The 23,186-nt window shown below is 41.3% G+C and overlaps 1 protein-coding gene across 1 annotated transcript in view; it reads right to left on the bottom strand.

Moving 5' to 3' along the window:
• The window catches only part of EGF (epidermal growth factor), a 96,662-nt gene that overhangs the window by 13,530 nt on the left and 59,946 nt on the right, over positions 1-23,186 (bottom strand). The window contains exons 13-22 of the mRNA XM_032784614.2: positions 22,881-22,985; positions 19,808-20,031; positions 15,647-15,814; positions 14,547-14,696; positions 12,695-12,853; positions 11,695-11,811; positions 7,782-7,907; positions 4,858-4,980; positions 3,300-3,447; positions 699-863 (exon numbers count right to left, since the gene is read on the bottom strand). Of these exons, the coding sequence (XP_032640505.1) occupies positions 699-863; positions 3,300-3,447; positions 4,858-4,980; positions 7,782-7,907; positions 11,695-11,811; positions 12,695-12,853; positions 14,547-14,696; positions 15,647-15,814; positions 19,808-20,031; positions 22,881-22,985 (1,485 nt within the window). The remainder of the gene's footprint in view (positions 1-698; positions 864-3,299; positions 3,448-4,857; positions 4,981-7,781; positions 7,908-11,694; positions 11,812-12,694; positions 12,854-14,546; positions 14,697-15,646; positions 15,815-19,807; positions 20,032-22,880; positions 22,986-23,186) is intronic.

Consider the following 23,186-nt stretch of genomic DNA (forward strand, 5'->3'; position numbering starts at 1 on the left):
TTTATAAATAAGATATTGATTATAGGGCATTTTTCCACCAAAAGGCAGCCCATCCCTGTGCAATCCCTAAGAGTCATTAGAGATTGATGGGACAATTTTCCCAACAATGATACCATAGACTCACACTTCTGTTTGCTGCTGCTTCTAATACCTGGCAAGCTTCTGCTTCCACATGCTCTGCTACATGTATCATTGCACAGCCTTGGTGATGGAGAACACACCCAATCTTCCCATGCCAAGAAAATTCTCAGGCACAACCCCCCAGAAACCTAACGGGATTGCTATCACAGAAGAGGCAAAGCCCTACCAATTGCTGTGCAGCTCTGGGCTACCAAAGAGAAACCCTAGGGAAAAAAATATGCATTATAGGGCATGCATCTGAACTCCCACATCAATACAAATTATGGATCCTCTTCAAACCTAATAGGATCTATTCTCCTTCTCCCTCGACACATGTAACTCTCATTAATGTCAATGTGTGTACTGCAAGCAAGGAAGAGCAGCTCAGATGCCTAAGAATTGTGAATAATTCATAGGATAAATTACCGAAAAGAAAAAAAAAAGCAAAATACATGTGGGGCCAGATCCTCAGCTGCTGTAAACTGGCATAGCCCCTATACTTTTATAACCATTAATGATATGCAAAAACTTCTTGGTACCTAGGACTTGTGTTGTAAGTTTGTGACTGAAAGTTTTACCTGTAACAGTAAGCAGCAAGAGATCCCAGGAGAAGCAGCAGGATCAGCACAACTATACAAACTGCAATTGTGATGTTCCGCTTCTTTATTTGCTCCACATGCTGCTGTTCCCACCATTCCAAGTCGCTGAACTGACAGCGTTCCCCCACGTAACCAGGCACACAGCTATCAAAAAGCAAATGAGCGCACATGGTAACCAACGATGGAAAAGGAAAATGTCACTCTTTTAATCACCTTTGGTGTTGCTTCATCAAGTGCAACCCTTGTGGAAGAGTCTTGTGAAGTTTAACATGGATTAAATAAACCAATAGGTTTTTATAGAAATTTATCTAGCCACCATTTAATAACGAAATGTTATATATAGAAACTTCCTATAGAATTTTATAATAGGGATCTAATTCCTTATTCAATTCTATGAGACAGTTAAAAAAATTATAAACTATTATTTTCTATTAAATCCTATAGGCATTTTCCATAAGCGAACGTTCCTCTAAGATTTTCAAAGTAGCATCTTCCAACAAGTAAATTTCAATATTTTCCATATAACAGACTTCGAAAATGAGATCTTGCTGAATAATTTGGTTTCATTTTCAAACTTTTTTTTTTGTTGTTGAAAGCAATGGGGGAAGAGGAAGAAGGGGCATTACAAAAGCTTCTATAAATAGAAATATCTTCATGATCTTTTTAAATTTTAAATGAACAGTTGCTGTTTTTTAAAAAAAAATCACCCTTCAGTGTTGCAAACCTGGAGACACACAAAAAAGTTCATGAAATTGACTAGAAACTGAAAAATAAAAGCGAAACTTGCCAATCTCATTTCATTATCCAAGCTGAGTGAAATAAAAAATGAGAACAATGCAACAAACTGCAAAAAGTAAACTAGATTCTTAAAATTCTTTCAGGGTTAATAACGTGGACCCAAATACCACTCAACAAACTGCTCTTGCTGAAGTCAACAGAACCACCCACGAGTAAAGCAAGTAGGATGAGGCCTATAGCACCCTTCACTGATGATCTCAAATACTATGCAAACATTAATTACTAAATTAAGACCATGCACCTTGTTTCTGTCACAAGGTATGACAAATACGCACTAGATCTAGAATGTTGCTAATACATTTATGATGTAAAACCACAATAAATTCCACACAAGCCAAATGGATCACTCTCTAATATGAGCATTTGAATCAAATTAAAATAAATTATGTTTGGTATGTGCAATTCATCACTAAACACATAGTTCCCCTCTCCCCCTAACTATATGCTTGCATTGAATGTGAATTATACAGTCTAGATGAGGGAATACTGCCATCTAGTGTTCAAATATAAAAATAATCATTAAAAAGGGGGCCCTCTGCCATATAGTATATAGTTTTAAATGCAAATCATCTGTGTGCGGCAGCAGGGCCCACATGAAGACTTAGTGTACATCAGGTTAGTGCAAGGTAGATGTACACCCCAGCTTGCCACAAACTAAGTGTTTGCATAGACACCCCCCAAAGAGAGCCCTGCCTTCTTGGGCTTTGGAAAGAATTCAGATGAGGTCTGATACGCAAACCATTTCTGTTGTTTTATTACCATTTCCTTTTTCTAATGAACCTTGTTTTTAAGAGGACGGTTGTATTTGATAATTTCACACAGACAGCCCCAAAAGAGACAAAAAATCCCCCAAACTCCAAGTGGAGGTGCTGAAGGCTGGTATTGGTCTGAAAGGGCACGGATGGAGGTGTCCTCTCCCATCACAGATGTCTGCAGCAAACCAACCCAGGGCAGAAGCCGAAAGGCCAAGGAGGACACGTGAGTTGGCAGGGTGTGTTTAACTATGTATTATTTTTGAAAAATGCATACAAAAATATATAAATACATATGTAGGAAGAGAAATGAAAAGCAACTGTTATGCTGTGGGCACCCTGGTTTGGCCAGTTACCCTACAACTATGTCTACACTGCACCTCTAGCGGCGGCATGTAGGGTAGGTGTAGCTACGTACTGCAGAAAAAAGCAGGCTGCATTCACACTGGGGCATGTAGCTACATGTGTCAGTGAAAGGCTGTGGCAGGGGGAGGGCAGCAGGGAAAGGCTCGGCAGTGGGGAAATGATGGAACCTCTCTCTGTTGCTGTTCTCTCTCCTTGTGACTGGGAAAAATTCCAGCAGCGAAGAGGCAACAGGACACACTGGGGGAGGCACCGCTTGGGTGAGTAAGGTTCATACCCACAGGGGTCAGGTGTTTCCTTATTCCACTCATCTCATTGTCTTCACTGCCATGTATATGTATGCTATAGGGGGAAGATAGTGTATGTACTCCACATGCCACCAACAGGAGTGTGCAGTGTAGACGTACCACTAGACTCTGAAGCAAATATATGCAAAAGAATCAAGCACTCAGGGAAGAAATCAAATGCTACTGTTAACTGCAATGTTTGGGAACACAATGAACATCACTTATATCAACTCAATATAAAGGGCAGGCTCTGCTGACAGTTGTAGGAAGTACACAAAACATGACAAAATGCTTCATTGTTTGTCTTGAGGGAAAATGCCCATCACTGTATCTCTAGGGTGGCATATATCAGCACAGATGAGACAAAGGTCTATACTTACGTGCATGCATACTCTTGTAGAATTGAAACATAAATACAGACTCCGCCATGAAGACAGTAGGACTCGTATGAAGGAGGGCAGCCCATAAAACCATCTTGTTCAGAGGAAACGTTGTCACCACTGCTCGTGGTAGAAGGCATGGCAGATTCTGAAATACAGTATTGCACACGCATGCACATCTTAGCTGTTGGCTAAACTGGCAAAATTGCTTGGTACAGAGCTTCAGCATTTCCAGGCAAGATAATAAGTAAGATTCTTTAACCCCAATAAACAGATTGTGATTCGCCTATCTGCACATGGTTAAGGTGGAACTACAATACATACCAGTGCTTTCTTTGTTTCTACAGTTTATGATGCTCTTCTATTACCACCACACAAACAACCAGAGCAAACTTAAGCTTTGGATTTTTAAAACATTATCTATTTCCATAGCTGAATCAGGCATAAAGTCATATTATTTAATGTCACCATTTCTCAATTACAGCTAAAACTGCTGAAAAATCAAATCCTTGAAAAGAGGGAATGAGAATCTGATGGTCGCTTTCATTGTCATAATTTCCTTCATTCTTCTGCACAGACAGGTCTTGGAGAATTTTGCAGAATGTTTTCTGTCACTGGACTGTATACCAGCAAGAGGAAAATTCACCCCTAGGTAGAGAACCAGCACAGTGACTATGCTTCACTTAAAGCCACATTTTCAAAGGAGATCAACTCCCATTTAGGCACATCAATGAAGCTCAGCTCCTGTTATGACACTGATGGCCAGATTTTCAAAAGTGTTTAACAGTCAACACACCCATCTCTGCTGAAAATCTGACCACTTATTTTGGTGACTGAACTGAGCACTCTTGAAAATCTGTTCTTTATACTCTAGCTGGGGACTTCAGTAGGACTTAAACAATAATAATACCTAGCTCTTATACAACACTTGCCCCCAATAGATCTCAAAGCACTTTACAAAGAAGGTCAGTATTATTATTCCTATTTTATGATGAGGAAACAAAGGCATAGGGAGGTGACGTGACTTGCCTAAGTGGCAGAGCCTGGACTAGAACCCAATCCCCTCAAGACCTAGCTAGTGCTTTATCTCCTGAGCCACAACACTTTGTGCTGGTCCTCTGCAGAGAGGCTGAACCCCTGGAGAACCTGAAAAATGACTTGGCATAGTGAGTCTTTGGTTATCTCATAAGAGGGACATGGTATTACCCCAACAGAGAACTATATCTGCTCTTATGGAAGACAGTGGTTATTAAATGTAAGCTATTATATTTAGAACTTAGAGCTGGCCCTGAATGTTGATGCTTCCAACAAATGGAATCAAATACTCACCATTCCCAGCTTTGTAAAACCAAAATCTGGTCTCCTTGGCCCATTTCTTCTAGGGGAGGTGCGATTTGCAAAATAGCAGCATCCAGAACCAATTTAATTGGATTCACAGGCTGCCTGACATATCATTATTCAGCACTTTCTGAATTTCCCAGAATGATTCTGTATCTGAGCACTCTACCTTCTTTACTTAGGGACCAGGTTATTTGGCTTATTCATTGACTTTACTCACCAGAACAGTTGTCCCCAGTTCCAGATAGACCGTTAATGCAAGTGCAAGTGTAGTTTCCTTCAGTATTGGTGCAGACAGTGTTTTCTCCACATGTGTGTGTCCCCAGCTTGCATTCATCGATATCTGTCACCCAAACAGTCTGCAGTTATAAGAATGAATGAATGCCTCTGAGTGTCAGTCTATATAGGCCGCAATGGGCTCAGCACTACTGGCACGGGGATGAATGCTATAGAGCTTCCTTCCACAGAATATTCTTGGCAGCAAGTGGGATGAAAGATCAAGAAAGTGTGCTCTATGTGGAAGGAGGACAGGTAGGCTTATCCATCCCTGCACCTCAGAGGACAGCAGGTTGAGAGGAGGACAGTAGATCCTCCACTGGAAAGAGAAGGCAGAAGCTTCACCCATAACATTAAAGCACAGAGAGAGCACAAGACACGTATGAGAAGGCCTAAGGCCTGGCCTACACAAGACATTTTCTCTTAATATTTCCCATCACTGCTAGCACCAGCACAGGTCCACCAAGGGGGCAGTAGAAGTTGGAGCTCACCCTCTGTGAACAGGTGTAGCCTATAGGTTAATTAAGTTAAGGCAGTAATGCAATGAGTCTGCAAGCCTCAGGCCTGTAGGACAATTCCTAAGTTAAACAAGTTATAAGGCTCAAAAGCCTGAGTATAAGCAGCTAACTAAGAGTAAGCCTAGAACATAAAATATCAAGATAAAATACTGTAATGACTAAAATGCTGACAGGCAACCATGAGATGCCTGTTTATACCAGCTTGGGATATTTTAAAATGAGGAACATCAGCAGATGTCCAACCACAAGAATACCATGATAACTAATTCATGTATATGTTAATAGGGTTGAGGTTAACAAACTAATAACCTATGGGAGGACACCTCAACATTAGTAGGGAGAGGAGATATAAATAAGGGACAGGGGATGAAACCCTGCTGAATATGCATTAGACATAGTGGCGTCAGCATAACACATTATAAAAGTTGAATCCCGGCCTGCGTGCCTTGGAAGATGTAACTCTTGGGAGACATCAGAATGACAACCACTGGTCATGATGACAAGAAGGAAGAGGAGGAGGAGGAGGAAGACAATGACTAACATGTCAGTTGTTATGCAAGGGATGGTGAGAGTGTATGGATGCACAGATGGTCATTCTGGGTTATTGCTATTCACTTTGCTGGATTGGTGTGTTTGTAACTTTACTAACCGTGTTAATACAACTATTACAAATATAGAAGATTTTTCCTAAGTGTGAGTGTTGCAACTGTGCGTGTCAGGGGTCCCATCTGAACAGTAATTTTAATAATACTTGACCAGATCTTGAGATGAGAACCTTCCAAACCTCAGTGTTAACTGGAAATTCTTAAGTAATCAATATAATTAGCACACAATCAATAGATCAGGCAACACAGATTAGACCAGAAGGTGATTAAGAAGCCAGCAGCTACTGCTTCCAGCAGTGCTAAAAACAAGGACAAATTTAAAAATAAAAGTAAAAATAAATCTTGTGGTCTAAAGGTTTGGTTATGTCATGTAAATGTCAGATAAACTCCGGAAAGATTAGGTAAACTGAGCCTTTTGAGGTTTAAACAAAATTAAAACAAAATATTCTAAATTATGTGAATGCAAAAAAACAATACAGTTGTGTTCTGTATTCTCCCCCGACATAATGGCAGATTTCTGATTATTGTTACATGACAAGTTATGCATGCATTAAAACCAGAATATGGTATACATTTGAAGACACTCATTTCCGTCTCTTCATAAGGTTACAGAATTCAAGATCAGCTTCAGTTTTATTTATCCACGTCAGGATCTCATTACTGATGAAGTTTTGAAAAAAATAGCTGAGATACTGTGGTTTTAAAACCTGGATGCAGAAAGAATTAATTTTTTCTGAATAATTTTATTAGGTATAACTGCAATCCTAGATGTGCAACAGTTCTGAACTGCCTAATTATGTACATATCAAAGGGACCTGAGTGATAAGGTAAAGGTTACCACTCATGTATGCATTCCTTCCACACTCCCAGAGGCCTATTGCCTGCCTCTGGCCTTGATTTAGCAATCTTGTTCTACCCCAATGGCCTGAGCTAAAGCCCAATGAAGTCAATGGAAAAAGTCCTACTAGTTTTAATGGGGCGTTGATCTGGCTGTAGGGAAAAAAAAAGGCCAGAAAAAAAATAATTTAAAAGCGCAAAAGGGAAATGAAGACTCATGTAAAGCCCTATGCATGCTTTGTATTACCCTAATATTGATAACAAGCCCGGTCTTCATTCCTACTTTAATGCTAAAAATGGCTTTGAAAAAATAAAAGTTCTAGGAAATGAACTGAAGACATGATGTCACAACCCAAGTTCTGGCCAGTAGGATCAGTGGATCTGATTATTAATACATCTTTAAATGTACTCAGGTTGTAAATGTCAACACCCTGAAGCTCATGCCTGTTAAACTAACCTAGAATTATTTGAGGAGTATTATGACACACTGAATACCTGCTTTAGTTTATATGCATGGTAATGATTTCCAATAAATCTCTACTGGTTCACCCATTTTTCCTCCAGCATAGCCACCAAAGCGTAAACACCCAGGGGAAGTATCCATTGACAACTAGAGGCTTTGCATATTGATCAGCTGCTGATGTTGCCACACATCAACAGTAAGAAAACAGCCAAAAAAGTAGAGATGATAAATGTCATCCACCTTGGGGAGCTTACTAGTCTAATATTAGTATGCAGGCTACTATGCCATTTTTCAACAAAGTAGTGGAATAGATCATTATGGCCGCTTAACACAACTCTCGCATCTTGACACGTAGCCGATCCAAATCATTAGACACGTCTCCTACTTTCTCATTCATTCTGTCACTGCCTCTCACTCCCCGCATCACCCTCACACTCCCCCTCACCATAACAATGAAGCCCATCTCCACGGTAGCCCTCCAGACACTTGCAGACATAGCCACCTTCAGTATTGATACAGTCCGATAGGTGTTGATTACAGCGGTCCATGTTACGAGCGCACTCATCAACATCTGTGAGAAAAACAATGTTAGGAGCCAAGGGATGCAGTATTTGTGGAGCAACTTGCTGCATGTAACATGCTGAAATGATAGAAAAGAAATTACTGTATGAGATCCACGCTCAAACTATCCTGTTACCTTTACTTTGGGCACATCTACACTTAGAAAGATAAGTTGACCTAGGTTGGGTCGACTTACAACCACTGCAGTAATTGCACCGAGACTCTTGGCTTTCTGCTCCCCTCGTGGGGCCTGGTGGCTACACCAAGGCTCCCAGCTCCCCACCAGGGGCCCAGCTGTGGCAGGGAGCCAAGAGCCCGAGGTTCAGCCAGGCTCCAAGTAGCAGGGAGCTGGGAGCCTCCATGCAGCATCAGGGCTCCCTGCAGGAAGCAGCCGGGGCACAACCTGGCTGGGAGTAGGGAGTCCAGGAGGGCACAGCTGGGCTGAAAGCAGGGAGGCCAGGAGGACCCAGCTGGACTGAAAGCAGAGACCCCAGGAGGATGTAGCTGGGCTGAAAGCAAGGAGCCCAGGAAGGTGCAGCTGGGCTGAAAGCAGGGAGGCCAGGAGGACCCAGCTGGACTGAAAGCAGAGACCCCAGGAGGATGTAGCTGGGCTGAAAGCAAGGAGCCCAGGAAGGTGCAGCTGGGCTGAAAGCAGGGAGGCCAGGAGGACCCAGCTGGACTGAAAGCAGAGACCCCAGGAGGATGTAGCTGGGCTGAAAGCAAGGAGCCCAGGAAGGTGCAGCTGGGCTGAAAGCAGGGAGCCTGAGAGCAGATGGGCTTCAAGCGGGGAGCATGCAGCCTGGCCGGGAACAGGGAGCCTGGGGCAGCTGGGCTCTACCTGGGGTCCCCCACCCACCCCATGGCTTTCTTATCAATTTCATGGCTTCAGCATTGATGAAAGTAGACAAGAATGACTGCCAACAGCTGATGTAAGTAACACAGTGTCTACGCAGACATTGCATCACCCTGATCTACCCCAACACAAGCCTATGCCTCCAGTGAAGGTGGAATTATGATGTCGGTTTAAAAGGGCAGGACCAAGCAGGGCCGGCTGTAGGCACCAGTGTTTCAAGCATGTGCTTGGAGTGGCACTTTTCAAGGGGAAGCACTCTAGTTTGGGGGCGGAGGGGTGTTTTGTTTTGTTTTTTTGCTTGGGGAGGCAAAAAATCTGGACCCGGCTCCGGGACCAAGGCTGTAGTGTGTAAACTGACATATTTAGGTCAATGTAAGCTGCCTTACGTAGTATAGACCAATCCTTTTGCTTCTAAAATACTGGGAAGAGTGAGCAGAAGGTGTGAGGTGTCCTTATTTCCAGCCATAAATTGAGGCTAAGTAAGAGCCTAAGTAACTTAGCCACCTAACTCCCATTCAACTGGATGCCTAATTCTCTTAGGCTTCCTTGAAAATATGTATTGATTGATCTTTGTTTTAAAAAAAAAAACTTCAGCCAAAAGGGCACCATGATCGAAAGCTTTGGATGGCCCTGTCATGTGATCAGTATGATTTAAATCCCACCACTACACATTCCCACAAGTCACCCTCAAACACATTAGCTGTCCCCCAAGGCCCACCCAAACAGATGGGCTTTGCAGAGTATGTGCAGGCCTATTTTGGCCTGGCAGTGGGTGAACATTCTAAAGTAAAGGTGGAGAATGCTCTGCCAGCAGCCCCTCTCTTTTATACCATGGGGCATCAAGCTTGCACACCCCCTGCTGATCTCAGTTGTGGTGCAAAATTTCTTTAAAAACATACTCGACTGAGTAAATTTCTATTTGTGCCAAAAAAGGACGGTAAGGAGAACCAGGCACGATAATGTATTTATCTCTGAAATTGCAATGTTCAGCTTCAAGGCTGTCTCATGAGGTGCACCACACACACACACACACACACACACACTCACACTCGCTCGCTTGCCTTCTCTCTCTTCCCCCCATACTTGGCCTCCCCTCTGATCTGCAATGCCTGGCTTTCCATTTAATTTAAGTGACAAATAAATTCCCTGAATCGTGAGTGTATAACATATTCTCAAAACTGCCTTCTTTTTTGCTCTCCAGAAGCACGATATGAAGTGGAATGTAGACTTTGAAAAGAGGAACAAGGGTTAAGAGAAAGTGAAAACAATAGCGCAATGAAACAATAGCTCAATGAAGCAAGTAATATCTATTCTCCCTCCCATTTATTATTATTTAAATAATGCTGCAAGTGTCCTTGGTGTTTTACAGTCAAATGATTGCCTGTGCTTTATTTCTAAGGTCTACCTTGTCTTTACCTTTGTGGCAAGATAAAGTGCCTTTATTTATTGTTTATGCAAGTGCAAAAATGGGCTAACTGCACTGTGCTGTAGCTGGTCTCATCACAAGAGTACCCAAGAGCACATTCTAATATCAGAAAGAGACAGGCAGAGGAGCTCACATAATTATACAATATAAACATTGCATTAGACTCATTAAACCTTAAAAGAATCCCCAATTCTAAATTATACATCAACTACAATATCTATGTGCCTTGAGCTTTTCGTAATCAGATGCATTCTATAAATAAATATATTATATTTGTGTTTATATTGCCTCCATAATTTGTATTTGTTATCTCCGCTCTCTACTGAATAGAATGTCTGACGTGTCATAGGAACACAGAATTGCAATATTAGTGAGAACAATCTACAGTTGTTTTATCAGGAACATAGCCAGTTCCAGGTGCTTCAGAGGGAGGTACAAACAAAATCATACTGAACAACTGACATGCCTTGAGAAGAAGTGTCTTCCCAACCCCAGTGGTTGGCTTATGCTGAGAAGCATGAGGATTTATGTCTGATGGTAATTTTTTTTAATCCTGATGATGTTGTGTGGATATTCTTTATTTAAATACATAAAGTGTTTTTGATTACCACCAAGCCCTTGGTCTCAACAACATACTGTGCAATGAGTTCCCTAGGATAGTTATGTGTTGGGTAACAAAGTATTTCCTCTTATCAATTTTGTTGTCTTCCAGTTTCATTGGCTGTGTCCTTGTTCTAGCATTAGATGAAAAGGCAGATAAGACTGCCCCATTTACCTTCTCTGTAGTGTTAATTATTTATAAACCTCTATCATATCCACTCTTATTGGCCTCATCTCTAATTACATAGTCTTAATCTGTCACTCCTGATAATCTTTCACACCTGCTGAAGTGTGCATATTTAGTGGTTGCAGCCTGCAGAAAGTATAAACGCTAATGTTACTACATGAGTATGAATGTTCAGTGGGTTCTATTTGCTTTCACGTTCCACACTGAGTTCAAGGGGAACTCTCTTCTCGTCTGATAAAGCTGCCACTTACACACTTGAGCTATCTTTTTCACAATGTTCTAGGACAGTCACAGAGCCAGGCTCCCACATATTCATGAGAAGAGCTGCTTCGGTATTCTGCTGCATCCTCCATTGCTAAGGGCATCATAGCACATAATTTCTCTCCCTCCTCCTACAACAGACTAAATTCATCCCTGGTATAATGATTATGAATTAAGAGAACTAAAGTCAGAAGAGTTAGTTACACTTGCGGCAAATTTGTCATACTCATTTATAATAATAGGATTCATGCTCATGATTCAAGGGAAAATAATGGATGTAATAATTAACCATTCCATTTCATGGTCTCTGTTCATTATTCTTTTCAATGGAAATGGTGTGTCTAAACACAGCGGTCTTGTCGACCTTCCTGGGATGTCTCATGCTGTGGATATGTCTATGCAACAAAAGACAGACGGCTTTTTTCTATTCTATAGTTTTCTGGAACGTTTTATTTAATTCTTGCTCTTACCATAGCATGATTTACCCTCCCTGGTAAATCCTTTCAAACACTGACAAATAGCACCATCTTCCAGGGGAATACACTGGGCGTTGACATTGCATTCTAACACAGCACAGTCATCTGGATCTGTAGCACAAACAAAATCCACGTCCACCACACTGACTAGTTCAGTTAATCAAAGGAGCAAACGGATTTTTAACACAAAAGCCTGGACAGCCAACGTTTTAAAACATGGCCTTCTATGGTAAACAATGACCAGCTAACACCATTTTAAACACCACTAACTAGCCACTCATTTTCCCAGTGTAAGCAAAACCTTACAATGCATCAGAGCTGGGTGAATAACTGATGTGGCTGAATCCCAAAATTGTGTAAAATTTTGGTGAATCCAAAAAATCCATTTTGAGTTGAGCTAACATGGTTTTGGTTTTTTACCCAAAAGGAATTTTTCCAGGCAGGAGCCCAGGCCTCTTTTATAACCATTAGCCCATGTCCCAGGAACACTATCCTGGGACATGGGAGACGCGAGTTCAATTCCCCCGGTGCCTGATGAGAAGAAAGGCTTTTACTTTCACTGTGGCAGTTCCTAAACTAACAGATTTTTAAAGTACAAATGTCCATAGCAATTAACTTGAGATAAAAATGTCTAGGCAAGAAAAGCCATTAATCCATTTTTGTTTTTTCTGATCCAGTTCTTTGTGGTTTACAGTTTTCTTATTAAGCAAAACCCTTCTGTCCATATTTAATCTAGGCCCCTCTGGATCCCACTTTTGGGTGGTTCTGACTGGACTTTCCAATTTCACATCATCCATACCTAAACCTTGATGTTTGTTTCTTCTCCCTGGTGGTGTTTATAAGCAGCATTACCATTACAGATTGATTCCTCCCTCCTCTAAGCTCCACCACTCATCTCTGATCCAGTTGAATAAACCAATTTGTATCCGGCTCAGAATTTCACTTTCGGTACAACAGACATGACCCATATGAACCACAAAATTGTAGATCTTACCAGACACCATGATTTCAGCCATCAACAATTGTTGAGTCTTTAGCTCCTCCCCATTGTTAGTATCCCCATATGTCCCACTATTCAGTGGACTTTGGTATAAGGTTTCCAGTGTTGCTGTTTTATTCTGTGGTGCTGCCTTCTTGTGTACAGAGATACCCCCTGAAAATGTTGAAGAAAGTAGAACAGATGGCTGAAGTCTACTGACTCAAAGTTCTGATTTTTAGTCATATATAAATCAGTAATTCACAAGTCACAGGATCTGTGGCTTTCTGTTTAAAACAAAAGTCAGATTGTTCTCATTCTGGCCTGCTCCCTCAGGCCTAAAATCCAATCAGTGGTTGGTTTTCTCAAATACAATGGGAAGGAATTAAATTAATTTCCAGATTGCACTTGTCAACATTGGAGGTACATACCTCAAGGTCTGTGTGTAAAGGTCTAATACCATAGAGGTCAGATTCATATGTTACTGCCCCAGTGGTCATCCACTGAGGAGTAAAAGAGTGTGATTTTTTTAACTTTTTAAAATTGCTAAAGACAGTACAGCAATTCACCTTAAAGGCACAGCAATTTGCCTTCACAAGATACTGACATGTTCAGGTGAGCCTGACTGTATAAGCCAGTATGTTATAGCGAACAGGAGAAGAGAGACGAAAGTTGATGCTTTTTTTCAGTCTAGGGGTACCATATCTGAACACAGAATCATAAAAATCAGAGGTGCAAAGAACCTTTGATCCATCCTGAGGGGGACAGTAAAGAATTGTAACCTACAGTATATTGACTAGCACTTTGTCAGATGCTTAGCTACAGGGCTCTCCCCTGTAATATAATCACTCAGATTAATGTGAATCTTTTCCCCCCTACAGAATAGAACATGTCAGATTTACTTAAGTTTTTAGCAGCTGAGCTAGGGGAGCTGCTTCTTTAAGTTCACTGAGTTAAGGCCTTAATTTTCAGAGACAATTGTTGTGAATTCTAGCCCCTTAAGTTGAAATATACTGTTAAATACAGGTCTTTCCCACCCTTAATAGAAACATATCGCACACATCCAGGCTCTGACACAGGCACAGCTAACATGATTCAGTGCAACCACAAAGCAGCATTTTTTCCAGTTCAACTGTATGCCAACCGTATTGACTTGTCCACACTTAGCACAGTGCATGACCAGTGTGTATGAATGCACTCCTGGAAAATATAAGCAGTTTTCCCAAATGCCTCAGCTGTTGATGCCAGGGGCAGAGCACAGTTGGTGTTTTTCCACCTGGTGCAATTCACTTTGGTAAGTTGTCAAGGTAGTTTGGGAAATTCTGCACCAATTAGAACCTGACAATCATGTAATAGTCCTGCTCACAAATGAAGTCAAAACACAGCACATCTACATCGTTAGGAATTGTGTGTAAATTATTTTCCATTCAGACATGAACTATATGCAGAGTCAAACGGGTTACAAACTCAGTGATAATCTGTAGTGCAGACAGCATTTAAGTAACACTTTTCTAGAGTTCTCTGTTGGTGGATCTCAGTATACTGTACAAAGGTGGGCAACTATTATTATTCATATATTGCAGATGGGGAAATGGAGGCACAGAGGTTAAATTACATCCATATTCATACAGCAGGTGAGTGGCAGAGAGATGCTGATTTGACTTCCATTCAAAACCCAGAAGGGAAGGAGCTAGAGAGAAGAAAGGCAGGGGAGCGATACAGTAAGAAAATGCCTATAAAAAGGAAATGCTGTTTTCAAACGTCTACAAGGCTATCACAAATTGTGAAGAGTAAGAAAAATACATTGCATTATTATTTGATAGTATCCTTTGAAGACAAGTGTTTTTTCATAACTAAAAGAATACGATACCTGCTGCTGTCTCAGGAATATTCAGAGCCTGACAGGTTTTTCCATTTTGGGTTTTCATAAAGCCTTTGTGACATGAGCAATGGGCAACTCCAAATCTGTCTTCACAGATCTGATCACAGCCTCCGTTCTCATGACGGCAGGGATCTGCCCCTAGTTGAGAGACATACGGGAACCTTAGCAGGATTCAGCCTTACGTTTGGAGAATCCTCAACTATTAATGATCTCATCTTGTTGGCAGTGCAAATATGAAGCAGTTAAGAAATTAAAAACTGACAGAGAAGAGAATGCACTTTTTTTGTTAAGATGGGACATGTACAATAAAGTATATGTGTTACTGTGTGACAGTAAAGCAGAACTGCATGCTTTCCATCATACACAGATACACTTACAGATATTATGCATGCTTTTTATTATTGAACAGCTGGAGCCCTATCGTCCTCTATAAGGCTTACTTCTGTGCAGGGGATAGTAAACACTGGGTCAGACTGTGACTGTCTTATTTACACAAGCAGTCTTATTGAAATCAATAGGACAACTCTCTTTAGTAAGGTAGATGCAATATGCAGTTGCCTGCAAGCTCTTTCCATGGGTTCGAGTTTGTCCCTTGCAGAAAAATCAAGTGGTTTGTCCCTCAAACCAAAGAATCTTTGAGGTTCCACAGATGCCTTTTTGGTGTTACTCATCACTAATATTTGTATAAGGAGAAGGATGCTACACAAAGGCGATAGATGAATATCAAGAGAGTGGTCTCAAGACAATTGGTCATGTTAGAGCCACAGAAAGTATTATAGTCTTAGCTTGAAGAACATGGCTTTAGAGACGCAAAATCTATTAGCATTAATGGGGGAGCTGTATGTCCAAAGTCTACACACCCAGTTGAGAACAAACCCACCAATGCCCATGAGTTTCAGAGGTGGGATACAACACAGCAACAGTTTTCTCATGATTCTAATGAAAACCAGTCTGACTGGGCATGTGGAGCCTTTTGAAAATTCTATTTCAGAGATGACCATTCCCTCCTCTAAATGTCTATTGTACCAATAGCAGTGAACATAAAAAGGAGCCCATAAGGGAATGACTGCTTAACTTTTGCAGTATACCTGGTTTCGCCAAAGGATGAACTATAATCACTGATGAGGGTCTCAGCATGCTGCCTCGGAGACGTACCCTGTTTTGGCCGGTCTTCTTGTCCACTCTTGTTAATGAAGGCTTAGCCCAGTCAGAGAACCAAACGTCATCCTCAAATACTGCTACATCAAATGGATGGCCTAGAAAGCAATTATACTCTTCAATTCCAGTTCATGTTCAGGTTACACAAGTCAGCACATAACCAAAATAAGTATCCACAGAAGTCCTTCTAGGAACACAGCAATGCTGTAGAGATACCCATACTTGCACTTTTATGTATCTATCAGTATATGATGGAACAAATCAGTGCCCGTGAATGGTTGTCCCTGTGTTCATGAGCAGCGGTACCCTGCTCTTCCAGCTCCGGAAACATAGGCCCTTGCCTCTCAAGATTCTCTTTTAGCTGTTACCAATGCAAAGTTGTGATACAGCTGATTCCATTTTGATTCCATCCCATAAGGGACAGTGCTGTGTGCGTGTGTACATGCACAAGCCAGTATACTACACCATTCACCTACACGGCTTAGAATTAACCCTTACATTTTCAAAATAGAGCAGAATAGCAATTTTTCCCTTGGTAACTAGAGCCCTGCATGAGGAGGGATAGCTCAGAGGTTTGAGCCTGCTAAACCCAGGGTTGTGAGTTCAGTCCTTGAGGGGACCATTTAGGGAACTGGGGCAAAAAATCTGTCTGGGGATTGGTCTTGCTTTGAGCAAGTGGTTGGACTAGAGTGCACTAGCACAACCTGAGACAGCTGCAGGTGAGCCTTGTGCCTACCCCAGTGGGTGGGATTGGGGTGAGGTGGGGGCAGTACAGCCATACCAGAGGAGCTGCCAGCACAAGGCACTGGCTCCCATGAGCAGCAGCACAACAGGCTCCTGCTTTCATTGTTGTGGTTCCCGGCAGAGCCCTCCAGCTTCGCCAATACCAATTTATATCTGCAGATACACATTTTGTATCCATGCTGGGCTCTATTGGTAAATGAACATATTCCAATTTGAAAATTTAAGCAGAAGGTGATGATTTCAAAACACAAGCATGGCAATTCAGAGTTAAGGGTGCCAAGTACTGTTGTATAGATTTTAAAAGAAATCTAAGCTAATTCCAGCTAGTTGAGTATCAGTGTCAGAATTAGAGATTACTGTTTGGTTTCTATGGCCCTATACATTTAGACAAGTCATCCTCTCCTCAATGCACCCACAGACAGATCACATATACAGGACCTGCCTATATTTTTAGCTGCTTTTGGAGAGAACTCTAAACTCTTGCCAGAGTTTGGATATTTGCCCCCATTTTATCGTCCTGTAGCGTCAGGTATTCTTGTTGAATGACAGTTATTTCCTGTAGAAACGCAATTTACACTTAAGCCTTTGCCCAACTGGAAAAACACTGTCTATATGAGAAAAATATTACCAGTTATACCACCCACATTTGGATACTTATTCTAGGATAAATGTTTCTTTCTTTTAGTTTAACTTAACTCCCTTCCCAAGTGATATTAGCTAACCTAAAAAAAAGCCACTTTTATACCAGAATTAGTGTGTCCAGACAGGGGGTTTTATTGGTACAACCATATTGGTTTCAACTCACACTTCGATTTATATTGAAGAAATGTTCCTATGTGGACAAGACTGTTTACTTTTTTGTTGTATAGGATTTAGGAATCCTTTCCTATCCCATGAGCATATATCCTCAAGTCCTCCACATCAGGCTTACTCCCTTGGCTTGATTCTTTTCTTACTTCATTCCATGAAGTCTGAGTAAGCCCACATCCTGGATAACGTCTTCATCCAAATTTTGATTCATTATTTTATTACACATAACCTGCATCCCTGGAAGACTACAATCCTCCCATCCCACTGTGGACATCAGTAATTTAGCCTTCACAGTTTCACTTATGCTTAACCACAACTTAAAAATCAAAAATAAAGTGGGAAATGATCCAATAAAATTAACAATAAGAAAAAAGGGTCCATCCTACAATAATCATGTAGAAGCAGGGCTATGTACCATTACTATGCATCTCCAAACACAGTAGGGACTGTATAAACAAATAGAGGCTTTCACTGGGGGGAGGGATAGCTCAGTGGTTCGAGCATTGATCTGCTAAACCCAGGGTTGTGAGCTCAATCCCTGAGGGGGCCATTTGGGGATTGGTTCTGCTCTGAGCAGCAGGTTGGACTAGATGATCTCTTGAGGTCCCTTCCAACCATAATAATCTATGTTGGTCCCCTAGAACAGGTGCTTGCATCTTTGTTTTTACTCACACTACAAAACAGTCATAATGATGGAACAAATCTAGGAAAACCTAATCTGCCTTGCATGCAGCTGTCACCGGATGCCCGTATATTCTACTCATTATTCACATACAAGCTGTAACTACAGTGACACTAGATGGCACCCATGCAATAAGAATGCATATTTACCCAAAGTATATAGATACCGGTGGGAAGGTTTGAAGTTATATTTGTCCTGGGTACAATGTATTAATCTTAAAATGCTCATGGGTCCAGCTGAGTGTTTATCAAAGTATGTCATTTAAAAAATAATATACAATTCTATACATATAATAATTCACACAAACTATCTCAGACCACACATTTTAAGACAGAAACAATTTTAAAAAACTATATAAACCCAGACAGAGGAAGAGAGAGAGAAAAAAAAATAATTTGTAGACAACCCTCCCATTTTTAAGCCATAGAATACCAAGAGTGAAATGCTTGCCCTACTGAAGTCAAGGGCAAAATTCTCATTGACTTCAACAGGGCCAGGATGTCACTCTGTATCTCTTTTCCCCTTCCTATGCATAGGTCTGATGCTCACCAACCTAAACACACTCTTATGTCTGATGTCACCTCCCTGTCTCCCAATATGCACACCATTGTCTCAGATCCATCTCTTTTCCTCCATTCTCCTTTCTCTTGTCCTCTCTTTTGCTTCACTCCCTGAGAGATGTTACCCCTTTGACAGCCACTGGAGAACAAAGTGAAACTTACAACAGGTTGTCAGGTTTTTCTTTGCAGCTCAGCCTACCTGATTCAGCTGCAAAGTGGAGTTTAGCACAGCTTGTACTTTTCATTGTCAAACCTATCACAGAGCGGACAGAGACGAATGACGTGCAAGAGTAGCACTGGGTGGGGAGGGGAAAGGAATGCCAGAAGGGCATTGGTACCCAAGGGACTGGAGAGTCCTCCCCTCTTTGCAGGCAGCCCTGCAAACCAGTAATAGGGAATTTGGCATAGAAGCAGCAACAGAAGCCACACCAGGGGAAAAGAGCAGCCTAGTACTATGAGATGGCTGTCTAATGTGGTCTCTGGTAGAACAACACTATCACAATACGGTGATAGTGTGGTCATTATACATGAAGGTCTATTTGAACCCAGATGGCAGCCTTCAATTGATACACGACCTGCTTTTTGGGCAACACTGCTGTAGACTGACTACACAGTTACAAAATATATGTTGTCAGCAATGTGACAGTGTCCAAGGGCCATCACTGCTCTATATACACACATAAACACTAAAATGTGGTCTATTCTAAATGTGTTAGACTATCAGTTATCCTCTGGCAAGGCTTCTGTTCTAGCTCACAAGGTGATCTTCTCTTGTCTCAAATCACAACAAGGCTGAGCAGTAACAGCCACCAGCCTTTTGCAAAGATCATCTTTCCATTGCCTGCAGTGTGTATATTATGTATTTAGAGACATCTGCATGTTGAAGACTAGCTAGATATAGTTCTTGGTACAAAGAGCTTAAAATCTAAAGGCCTGTTTTCTCCTCTCACTTACATAGGTGTAACTCCATTGATGTATGTATGCAGTGAAGCAATGACTCAATGAGCGAACATATAATTTTCTTAATGGGATAGATCTTCTAGGGAAGGCAGCACAGAACTCTGTGCAATAGATTTGGGGTGGCCTCTTACAACTAGAGGGTGATTAATAAGGGTTGTCTCTGGTACAGGTGTTGCTGAATATACTAAATTCTGCATCGACTTACCTACTACAATCCCATTACCCTCAATGGAGCTACACAGAATGTAAATCAGTGAAGATCTGGCCCATAATTCAGATTAACATACACAGAGACATGTATACATAACAAGTAATCATCAACCCCAAAACCTCACCTACATCATTCTGTGTAAGTATTCGGCGTTTAGAACCATCCAGATTTGCAGTTTCAATAACAGACTGTTTAGCATCACACCAGTACAACTTGTCAGCTAAGCAGTCAACAGTAATTCCACTGGGCCAAACCAGGTCAGTGCTAGCTATAACCAGACGATCAATGCCTTGTAGGGAAGCACTTTCAATCCGTGGGTTGACCCCCAGGTCGGTCCAGAATAATCTCCTTTAGTGAACAAAACACAAAGGAGTCAGTAAGCAAATATGTTTTTCCCTTTACATTTATCTTGTTTGGGGAATTCTTTCATGCCAGACTGACTGTAGCAAGTCAGGCATGTGGCAGACAATACAAAAGGCACCTATCCTGCAAACAAATACTTAGAATATTGATCTTTTAAAAATTGTTTTAAGATCCCAGATCATTACATTAAATATATGTGTGGTTGTGAACACAATTCTGTTTTTGAAGTTTAAAATAAAATCTTTGAAAAACCATTTCCTTTATCTACTTCTTACCGAGTTTAGGGTTCTGCGTTTCCCTTGCAAAAGATGATAGTACCATACCACCCTATAGCAGTGTTTCCCATACTTGAGACACCGCTTGCATAGGGAAAGCTCCTGGTGGGCCGGGCCGGTTTGTTTACCTGTCGCTCCGCAGGTTCGGCTGATTGTGGCTCCCACTGGCTGTGGTTCACTGCTCCAGGCCAATGGGAGCTGTTGGAAGCAACACGTGCTGAGGGACATACTGACTGCCGCTTCCAGCAGCTCCCATTGGCCTGGAGCAGCGAACCACAGCCAGTGGGAGCCGCAATCAGCCGAACCTGCGGACGCAGCAGGTAAACAAACCGGCCCAGCCAGGGGCTTTCCCTACACAAGCGGTGTCTCAGGTTTGGGAAACACTGCCCTATAGCAATGGAGAGATTGCTGCTTTAGGCACTGTGATACCAACAGCTGTTACAGGGCACACATGGAATCCTGAATGCACATCTCAGTAAGCAAGTCAGCAAGGAAATTATTTTCTTCTATTTTGTTTTATATATTAAAAGAAACCAATAATGCGCCCTGGCCCATATTTTTCAAACTAACTAAAGATTCTTGATGTTCAATTTAAGGGTGCCCAACCAAGATATCATAAAGAAGCCTGATTTTAAGAGGACTCAACATTTTCTGAAAATCAGGCCCCTTTAAAGTGACTTAAGTTGGGCACTTAAAAATTAAGGCATGCAGAATCACTAATCATTTTTGGGCCTCAGATTTTCCCTAGTGTAATCCCACTGACTTCAGTGGAGTTACATCAAGGATGAATTTGGGCAAGTTATCTGCCTTTGTTAAATGTACTCATAGAGGCCCCAAATCCTACTAGCCTTACACAAGCAGTTCCTGTGACATCAAAGGACTGCCAATGGAGAGTATCATCTGTCCCACAATGTTCTTGATACTCTTGTTTGACTTTGAATTTCATCTTTAATACAGACCTTCACCATCATGGAAACTACCACAGTTCTTTGTTGTTTCTTTACCCTTTAACTTCTCAACAGGGAAATTTTCACTAGGCTCTAATTCCTCGCTCCACCATACCTACCCCTCCCCAGTACATCTTTTGCTTCAGCTTTGAACACTGATTCATCAATTAGTGTTTTAAAAATGATCATGTTGTCAACATAATCAAAACTTGCCTGGACTCGTGCCTGCTTTTTCTGGAACAAGACCATAAAACTCTGACATTCTGTCACACACTATACATAGGTCAATCTTACTTTCAACTTGAGATTTTGCTTTATTGCAATTGATAACTTATAACTAGCTCCCCAAACTCAGGTGTTCCTAAGTGTTTTCCCTACAGACCTTCTGCGTTCCATACCCTTGTTCCATCGCAACTTTCAGATACTCCAAAATCTTTTATTTCCTGGATGGAGTTAACAAGGTCCACCTACTCTTCTCACTTAGCAGTAATTATAGTGCACTTTCCTGCAGGATAAACAGACCTGACATCAAAATGACTCAGAAAAAACCTGCATCACTAATTCTGGTTTTAGAAACCACCCTGTTACAGACAGGGTGAAATCCTGGCCCAGATGAAGTCCATGGGAGTTTTGCCATTAATTTCAATGAGGCCAGGATTTCACCAATAACCCTTATCTATTGCTAGGTGGTTCTAATGTCCCTATCAACATGCTATGTGTGCACCAGCAGATATGTAGTTAAGATATAAGTGCAGATACATGTTTATACTCGTACACCTTCACATCCAGTAGATTATGGTGGATCTGACTTCAAAGACTGCAATGCTCCTTAAAAGTGAGTATGATAACTGAAATAAAATTCCTTCCCTGGTGAAAAGGAAAAATTACTTTCAAAGCTCAGCATATATTGTCCTGCAAAAGATACAATCCTTTTTAACTAGTAACATTTACCAGTGAGGGATGACTTTAACTACACACATGTATTTGATTAGTTTTATTTATATACAATTTATCCCCAGTGCCAGGTGCTGATTGCACAAAAGACACAGTAATAGAATAATTCCTGTAATTACTCCTCAACTAACAATAGCCCAGCAGTGAAAAAGAAGCCATAAGTATTTTTAAAACCTGCTTCTAGACTCCCATTGTTACAGCTGCCCACCCACACAAAACCAGAGAGATGGCATATGTTGTTACAGTGTGTGTCAAAGGCAAATGTGTGTCTTTACAGTAAAAGTCATAGTTCATTGAAGAAAAAAAAAAAAGTCATCTACTGTTTTCTTCCTATTCCAAGGTGAATTGAGTGCTGATTGACAGTGAAGAACTGATAGAACTGGGTAGAGCCAAGCGATGGCAGGTGCTCTGCAAACTTCTCCCACTCAACTCCATCAGTCTTGACTCTCAACACTCCCAATTACTATTTCACTGGGCAGTCCACTTCCAACAGTGGGAAGTGGACAAGAATCCTAGGATGAGATCAACAAACTCAGTTTATGTGGGACAAAGGCAGGACCTGAACACTGGCCTCCTAATTAGAGAAGGGGAAAAAAAACTTTAATATTTACCTTCCTCACCACTTACTCTTAGATCAATAGTATCTATTAGTTCTTACTTAGCTAGTGGGTGAACAGCAATCCCTCGGGGCTGGAAGATGTCCTCCTTGATGATCATTTCTCTGTGCATTCCGTTCAACTCACTTCTCCCAATGTATGACTTCCTGCAACACACAGGATACAATTTGAGCCATTACTGCTATCATCTTCATTCCTTTCTTTAGCAAAATATACTCACTGCATTTTTAAACTGTCATTTGCTTTCGCTGACCATAAAGTGTGATGAATGGCATTTCAAACACAGAAGCTAATCCTGCTAGCACTGACTGGCTCATTGTTTTAATCATTCATGTCATAGCTCCATT

Source organism: Chelonoidis abingdonii, chromosome 5, assembly GCF_003597395.2.
Source record: "Chelonoidis abingdonii isolate Lonesome George chromosome 5, CheloAbing_2.0, whole genome shotgun sequence".
NCBI classification, from domain to species: Eukaryota; Metazoa; Chordata; order Testudines; family Testudinidae; genus Chelonoidis; species Chelonoidis abingdonii.